General features: G+C 37.7%; 1 protein-coding gene and 1 long non-coding RNA gene across 3 annotated transcripts; one reads left to right on the top strand and one right to left on the bottom strand.

The window, feature by feature from the left end:
• Positions 1–1,414: 1,414 nt before the first annotated feature.
• On the top strand, positions 1,415–2,882 carry LOC115793799 (uncharacterized). The gene is made up of 2 exons (XM_030748917.1): positions 1,415–1,899; positions 2,463–2,882. The coding sequence occupies exons 1-2, from the start codon at positions 1,594–1,596 to the stop codon at positions 2,796–2,798; spliced, it is 642 nt and encodes a 213-aa protein (XP_030604777.1). The 5' UTR covers positions 1,415–1,593; the 3' UTR covers positions 2,799–2,882.
• A 3,847-nt stretch (positions 2,883–6,729) lies between these two features.
• Positions 6,730–8,205, bottom strand: LOC115793801 (uncharacterized). Of its 2 annotated transcripts, none has more exons than XR_004021139.1 (3): positions 8,079–8,205; positions 7,578–7,653; positions 6,730–7,459 (listed from the first exon to the last, which is right to left on the bottom strand). It is a non-coding gene; the product is annotated as an uncharacterized LOC115793801 (long non-coding RNA). The 2 variants fall into 2 exon arrangements; XR_004021138.1 differs by having other exon boundaries at positions 6,730–7,481.
• Between the last annotated feature and the right edge of the window lie 606 nt (positions 8,206–8,811).

Genomic DNA, 8,811 nt, shown 5'->3' on the forward strand with positions numbered 1-8,811 from the left:
GGTGTGGATTTAAGGTCCCGTAGACCAGTGGTCCCCAACCTTTTTTGAGCCGCGGACCGGTTTAGTGTTAGAAAATATTTCCACGGACCGGCTTTTAAGGTGTGGCGAATAAATACGTCAAAATAAATGATACGACCATAACCAAGTGTGATATTTTCTACGTATAATAATAAAAAACGTGAATCCACTTTGTATTCGTATGCAACTCTATCAGCAGCGTTCTCGTAACATCCCGCCTCAACATGAATAACAGGCTCTCTGCCCACAGCGCTCCCTGGTCAGCTGTTAGAGCCATGGTAAAACATGCCTTCAAAATAAGATACACCGCAAAAACAAATACAGTAGAAATCACCTCAGTCGGATTCAAATGGCCCAGTTTGGGGTCTATTATCGAATTTCGCTGCAATGGCTTCTGCTTCATCTATGAATTTGCTTCTGCAAATTTTATAATCTGAAATTTTACTCGTAAGTGCAAGTTTGTAGCTTACACTTGCCACGATTGTCCCCGGTGAAATGAACTGATATAAACACTAAAACAATTTCCAGGCGTTGTTAGTGTGTGTGTAGTTGTGCACGAACGAGCCGATGCATGGAAGTGGGCGGACAGGAGCTGAGGAGGGTTTTAGCGCTAAACTCATCCAGTTTATGCGATCACATTTAACTGGAAATTTATTACAATGGGACCAGATTTTTCATCCGAGGTAGGTGAATATCCGACGGATTTATGTGATGATTTTATTGGAATTAATGTTAGAAAAAATCAGGACCTGCAGATGCCATCCAACTAGAGCGAAAACCCGATTTGTGCGACTTCGACTTAGGTGATTTTTACTGTATAAAGCGCATGAAAAATACAACTCACCATAACACTGAATCAGTGTAAGCCCCCTGAGCTTGTTTCTCTGATACTCATTTTTGCTGGCTTCTGGTTTGACTGGGTTCGGCCGATTTCACATGGAGCGTGGCTGCAGAGCCGCGGTGTCAAGCGCTGGAGAGTCAGTTTGATGGCTGGGTCTACCTCACTGCTATCCCCGGTGTTGATAAATAAAAATGGTAAATGGACTAGTTCTTACATAGCGCTTTTCTACTCTTGTTGAGCACTCAAAAATTTAAAGAAGCGTTATGTAGGTCAACCAACCGATTTCGTTAGACAGGCCTGAAGCTTCTGGGTTTAATTTTAGCGGTGACGTATCATGTGAGCAGAAACGTCTTGACACGTCAAGAGGAAGTCATGGAGGGAAGTAACGGAGCGAATCCGGCCATTTTTCAAAATAAAATATAGTTTAGGCGCAGATAATAAGTAAAACGGAAATAATTTAAGTTATTTATTCTTTATATGCGGCCCGGTACCAAATGTCCCACGGCCCGGTACCGGTCCACGGCCCGGGGGTTGGGGACCTCTGCCGTAGACGACTGCGGAGGCGAGTGTATCATAGCAGAGGCCCCAACTATGTGTGGCACATCGACGGATACGATAAGCTTAAGCCATTTGGAATTGCAATAAGTGGATGTATTGACGGCTTCTCAAGGAGCGTTATATGGCTTGAAGCTTACAAGACAAATAATGACCCCAGAGTGATTGCTGGTTACTACATGGATGCCGTGATTCAACATGGTGGATGCCCTGATCGAGTGAGATTAGATTTAGGAACAGAAAACGTCCATGTGGCCCAGATGCAAAGGTTTTTACATTTTTCAGACAGTGATTCAGAAACTGATCATGTCACTTTTGGAGCAAGTACAGGAAATCAGCGTGTTGAAAGATGGTGGCTAATCTTACGAAGTCAGTGTGTCCAGTACTGGATCGACCTGTTTGACAAACTAAGAGAGGATGGACACTTCTCAGACTCGTTCTTGGACAAATCATTGGTCCAGTTCTGCTTTCTTCACATTATACAGGTGAGTTTACCTACTGATATCTGTTGTAACTGACTGTTTTAGCAGCATACATGGCCTTTGGCATATTGCTGAAATACTGTATACATTAAAGTACACATGAAAATTATAGTTTTAAATCTGATCTCTTTTTTTCAGATAAATATATTAAAATGAATATCAAGGTACACATATTACAAATTCATTATGTGGGTTTATATGTGTCTCTGAAATTGATCATTTATAGTGGGCCAAAACTAATAAATAAATAAGAATTCAAATCCCCATATTATACATATACAGTTTTAGCTAAAAATAAATTAAAATGCATACATCATGATCTAAGCCACAACTGTGCCTATGTATATACATTAACATGTTGTGCATTGTACTGTGTATAACTGTGCATGTGACAAATAAACACTATCTTAAATCTTAATCTTAAAAATAGTGAAATTAGAACAAAGTTTGCATTACAAAGGTACAATAATGGTGTCACGTAATCTAACATAATTTATGCAGAAGTTAGTTGTTTTTTGTACATGTTTAAATTAAAAATGTTACTTGTGTGTATTTTTGTCATCAAGGAGGAATTAAACGAAGTTGCTTTGGCTTGGAACGACCACAGAATACGCCCAGTCCACAACTCCCGCAGTCCTCATGGTCGACCGTCTTTTATGTATGCCCTCTCAGACATCTATGGAGCGAGAGACTGTCTCCAGCATGTCAATATGGAGAAAGTTGAAGCCTGCCTTGAAGAATGTGTGTTCAAAGACTTTCCATGTGATGAGGATGTCTTTCATCTCTGTGTAGAACTGATGGCTGAACATGCTCTGGGCTTCACAAATGATGTGTTTGATACAGTGGATCTGTATGTACAACTAAGGCAGCTCATGCTTGCTCAGTTGGAGACATTGCCTTAAAGGTTATACCTATTTATGCATTTGACAGAGCTGTTGAAAGCACATGTCCTTTAACCTTTGTGCTTCCTTAGGAACAGTTAGTCCTCTGGCTTATTAGAATAAAAAAAAAAAAAAAAAAAGTAATTCACACTGTATAGTATATAGAGTATAGTGTATAGTGTGAATTACTTTTTTTTTTTTTTTTTTATTCTTATTTATATGTGTGTGTATCAGGGTTATAATAGTTTTGGATTTTACATTATAGTTTAGTTTAGTTAGTTTTTACTTTTTTTTCTCTAATTCAGTTAGTTTTAATTAGTTTTCAGAGTGGTTTTGCTCGTTTTTATTAGTTTTTATTTTTGGTTTCATGCTTAGTTTTAGTTAGTTTCAGTTAGTTTCAGTATTAGTTTTAGTATTTTCATACCTAATCAGGTGCAAGATTCAAGGCGCAAAAGTGACTATTGTGTAATGAAAACTTGACAAAAGATACAGTTTAAAGAAATATAGTCAACAACCAACTGTTCACAAGACATGCTAAATTTGTGTAATATTAAGGACACACATGAGCATAATCAGGGAGAAACAAAGAAAAACATGAACTCCCAAACTCAATAAATTCTACAATAAACTCCACAATAAACTTCAGCATCAGTGCAGCAGATTAATAATGCCTACATGTGGTGTTAAACAAAAACAAACTCCTTGAAGGAGTCAAAGCTCAAATCCAGCTGCATCCTGATGTTCTCACCACCTGAAGCTGCTTCTGTTTTGGAGCTAGCTTGGTTAGATGCTCGCTAATTAAACCTGCAGGGTCTTTGCGGCCTCTGTACACAACCTACAGAAGTTGCCGACCTCATGTCCGCATTTATGCTTGTGTAGCTGGATTGTGTGTGTTAATTACCTTGTGGTCGTGTGCAGGTGTTTGTACTCAAAGAACCTCCATACGGGACTCGGCAGACCGCAGCCATTACTTTGCGGACCAGCGCGGTGAGCGCACGCACATGCGCACTCACACAGTTGTCCTGTGGCGCTCCCAGCTTAAACTCGGAGAGCGGAAACAATGATTTCATATCAATCCACAAGGCTTAAAAAAACCCCCAAAAAAACAAGTAAATGAAAGTCAGTTTATCGATAATTTCAGTTAGTTTTAGTTAGTTTTGTAAACTCACAATTCAGTTTTAATTAGTTATCGTTTTTTCCTTTTAATTATAGTTTTTATTTATTTCAGTTAACGACAATGTTTTTTCAATTTCAGTTTTCGTTATTTCGTTCGTTTTCGTTAACTATAATAACCCTGGTGTGTATATATGGTTGCAGGTACAAAATACATTTCACTGTGCATTGTACTGTGTATAACTGTGCATGTGACAAATAAACACTATCTTAATCTTAATCTAGTCTTTTTTTTTGTTGTTATTTCTACAGTAATTGTTGTCTGCACAAAGAGAACATCCCAGTTTTTTCATGTACAAAGGCTTAAATCTTACACATGCTGCCTGTCAAACCTGGTATTTGGAGATCATTAAGGTAAAGTGATATGTCTCATGGTGGATTTATGATTTTAGCTTTCTGAAGATATTTTTTTTAATCCTTGTTCACTTGTATCTCATTTTTGATGTCTCTTAATTTTATTTTTTTCTGATAATGTTAAATTACTAATTTGGTTGTCTAGATTTTTATATTTTTATATAGAAAATCTAGCTTATAGATGAGCTTAACTAAGCAAGGTGATGATTGTCTGTCCAAAATTATATATAAAAATGAACTGAGCTCTGTCATTGTAGTCTCCTTGAATACTTTATTATAATACACAAATCTCAAAAACAGGGACACTTAGCAATTAACATTTAATCCAGAGCAGTAAGTTAAAAAAAAAAGTGACTACACAAATCAAAAATGTGCAAAACTTGTAAAATATCAAAGAATTTAAGATAAGAACAGGTAAAATGGCAAGATTTTACAAAGATGTCCTAAACTTTCTGAAATAAGAACATAGTGGCCTAAAATTCTATGAACCAAAAACATTAAGGTTTAAAGCTGAAAAAATATTGGGGAAAAAAGTTAATAAGAAAAATCAGTCATGCAGTGCAATGAAAGAAGGGAGAAACAAGACTTTTATCACTCCTGATACATCAAGAAACAACCCCCAGCTGAGCACTTGTTGATTTCACTTAAGTCCAAAATAAAAATATATCAATTATGCTTTATGGCCACTCATTTTAGCAACATAGTCACCATAACCCAGATGGCTGAATAGAGGTGCACAAAAAATAACTATTGAATTACTGGCATATAATATAAAACTGAACTTGTAAACATTAAAACTTGTGCATTATAATAGAACATGTTAGATATATTAACTATATTACTGCAGGGGTCTCAAACTGTAACTTCTGAGGAGCCACTATAATCTCACTTTATAACATTAGATAACTAAACTGTCAGATTTAAATTAAGTTTTTCCTTCTTTTTTTGGATTGAGTATGGCTAATGAAATTATAGGAAAAATTTATAAATGTGTAAAGATACTTTGATTTTTAACTTGGTATGCGCAGATGCTGAATGAGGCAATAGGAATTTTTATAAAAAGGCCTCCAGGCTGCCACTTTGACACCTCTGCAGAAGTGCATTAATCAAGTGTTTTCAAAACATATTGCCATGTAATAAGAACACACACAAACAAATTCAAGTCTCTAATTTTGTACCTCAAGTTGAATTCAATTAGTGTTTCACCAATAACTTTCTCAGGAATCAGTTTTGAAACATGTGATTCACATTGTAACAGTTCTGTTTTAGTGCACAACTCAAATACAATCTCTTGTACAAATCTGTGGGTCCAGATCCAGTGTTTGTGAATTAAAGTATTAGATAATGTCCATGACCCACACATTGGATTCCAACACTCTGTTCATCTCAGAACTAAAATCAGGATAGCTGTCATAATTTATTGACAGCTCCAGTACACATCCACGTGTGTGTGCCACAGGTCGCCTCTGGAAACCTTCAAGTTCGTTAAATGCAACAATGATGTTCTTTCCAAGATATAAGTCTGAACCTGTGCAAAACCTAAGGAACAAGCACAAATGTTGCTTCTCAACATTCTTCACATATGTAGTTAGGTATTTCTGAATAACCTTCTGATGGGTCGTCATTGTTTCAGGAAAAGTGAAACACCCGAGAACCTTTCTCACATTTGGTTGGAGGGCTTCATATACTGAAGACAGATCACAAAGGCTTTCACCTGCAGTGCTGAGTGTTTTCGCCCACTGTTCGATGACATAGGCAGGCTCTTGGACAAGTGTTTTGTGTGCAAGCTCCATTAGGACTTCGGTAGCATTGCAGGCTGTTGGCATCCTTCTGCAGCTCTGGTTATCAAGTATGTCTACAAGTTCTTCTTGGTCCACACTGCTAAAATCTGACTGCCACGCCTCTAACACTGTACGCTCAGATTCAGGCATGAACTTGAGAAAATTCTCCACAATATCGCTCTTCACATATCCAAAGGCAGCTTGTTCCAGAATGGCAGGGGCAATTTTCACAGGGAGATATTTCTCTGTGGCCCATCCAAATGCAATGATTCTGCCCACACTCTCCCACTCCTGCTGCCCAAAATCATGCCTTAAGAAGGGCACTTTGTAAGCAGTTCCAGTGGTGCACTGGTCATAGAATTCCTTCCAGAATTCTGAAAGACAGTCTCTTACAACTCCTCCATGATCATAAGCTTTTTCAGGTGTTCCATCAGGCAGTACAAGCTGGATTTTAATGTCAACTTCTTCGAGATCATTAGCACTAAAATGTGAAATGAGCTCTGGCATTACCTGCCCTCTGTGAACGACTAGTACTCTTTTCATTCTCTCACTGGTTGGGCCAGGTTGTGGAGTTAAAACCAGGGTGTCGTCCAAATTTATTGACTCACTGTCAGAGACGGGTCCAATAAAAACAATGTCACTGCTGTAAGAAGAGTTATCACTTACAGCCTGCATGGAAGAGAGTGAAAGGTTATTGTCTGTAGTGTCTACAGTTTGTGTCACATCAGGGCTGACTTGTTCAAAAGGAGCAAATGAAGAAACTGTAGCAACAGTAAAAGAAGAGGAGTTTTGGTCTTGAGAAGATGATTGCAAACCTGGGCTGCTTTGGGTTTTTTTTGTGGTCAGGTAAAACCTAAGGATATTTAGTTTTGTAACATTGTACATTTCTCCAACTGTTAATCCACCATCAACTGTCATCTCTTGATAATCCTTTAGATCACATTCAAAATCTGTTAAGGGCCCCCGAACATTTCCTCCATTTGGAAAGAACAGATCTTTTGCAACCTGTAATATGTCACTTTTCTTAGCGTCCTTGCAAATTACCATTTTTCTTGTCCCTCCTCCTCGTCTAGCTCTAACCTGCTTGAAAACATCAGCATCTTCATCATAATGCATCCATCCTATTTCTATTTTTCTCTTTGTCTTCAGAGCATTTCTTTTATGGGTTGGTTCTGAATGTTCTTGCGCTGTGCTGCTGCCATCTTCAGATGTTTTTCTTTTGGACAATTTGGTTTTCAGACGTTCAAAAAGCGTCGACTTTCGGCTGTTGCCCTGCCGTCTGCAAAATCCAAATACTGCAAGGCGATCACCATATGATGGTAGATAAGTCTTCAGCTCCTCATCTGACATCAGATTTATAACACTGGCATCGATCTACAGAGGGAAAAATAATTCACTTTCACACACACACACATATATATATTTGAAAATACAATTATATATTGAATGAAAAAAGTAGTATTTAAAAGAAAAAAAAATTAGAATTATGTACCTTCTCATTCTCCAGGGTTTGTATTATTTCCTCAGAGACTTCTCTTCGTCTCAAGAAGTCAGTCAGGTCTTCCATGCTGTAAACAAGTATGTACAAATGATCACTTATGAATCCACCATATGATCATCAAGTCTCGGTGTCTAGTGTACTTAATGTAGTTGAGAAGCTTGTAATATAACTTCCTGGGTAATATACCTTCCCTGCAATTAAACACTAATCAGTGGTTCTCAAATTGTGGGGCGAAATGTCATGACAGGTGGGATGCGAATGACCTGGGAGAAAAGTCATGCGGAACATACGTTGAACATCTGATTTATTTTCACAGCGGAACGAGGAAACGTTAGCAGCTACGTTAGCACGGCGACTAGCCAAGCCAAGCTGTGCACATAGTGCCGTCATGCCGCCACTTCAACATCGATCCCCAGACCGATCTTAGCGTGTGGTGTTAAAATATTTCATATAAGTGAGGCATAACGGAAAAAATCTGCACTGATTACATACCTTTTAGATAGTTACCACTCGTTAGACTACATCTCTACCTGAAAACCCTGGCGACAATGCAGCACAGTCTCTACCCGAGTGCGGCTGTGCCCTGTGCTTCCGGTAACAAGGAAATGACGTTCCTGCATCCGTTCCTGCATCCTGATTGGCTGTGCTAACTCGAAATTTCAAGTTAATATCGCCATCTGTAACTCGAAATTTCAAGTTAATAACTTGAAATTTCGAGTTATTTTCTCGAAATTTCGAGTTAATAACTCAAAATTTTGCGTTACGGATGGCGATTTTTTTTTTTTAGTGGCGGAAATGAGCTTCCATAGCAAGCATCTGCACTGCACATGTAAAAGTAAATGCATTACATTTTTGGAAATACATTTTTGGAAATACAATTCTATTGTATTTTTTCTAATTTGTTGTGTATTCTTTCCACCCTTTCAACCAGTACTGTTAAAACACTTAATTTATTAACACTAAAAAACTATTCTTTAAGGCAACGTAATTCAATCATGGAAAGTATTTCCACAAGATTAAATTGCTTTCTTTCAGCATAAAGCAAATTTGTTAGGCTAACTTAATTTCCATGAATTGGATCAACTTAATTAAGTAGTGTAGTTATACCACTGTAAAATAAGTTGAATTCAACTAAATTTGAATTCATCTGAAACAAGTAAATTCATTTAGTTGGTCCAAAACATTACAAATTAGTTGGGCTGGCTCTATTAAATTAAATTGGGCC

Source organism: Archocentrus centrarchus, chromosome 16 (genome assembly GCF_007364275.1).
Source record: "Archocentrus centrarchus isolate MPI-CPG fArcCen1 chromosome 16, fArcCen1, whole genome shotgun sequence".
NCBI lineage: Eukaryota > Metazoa > Chordata > Actinopteri > Cichliformes > Cichlidae > Archocentrus > Archocentrus centrarchus.

Bases quoted from the DNA above. Each gene is read 5' to 3' on its own strand.
- LOC115793799 (XM_030748917.1), top strand. From the start codon at position 1,594: ATGGATGCCGTGATTCAACATGGTGGATGCCCTGATCGAGTGAGATTA. The intron at 1,900-2,462 runs GTGAGTTTACCT...TTTGTCATCAAG, and splicing joins GCTTTCTTCACATTATACAG to GAGGAATTAAACGAAGTTGC.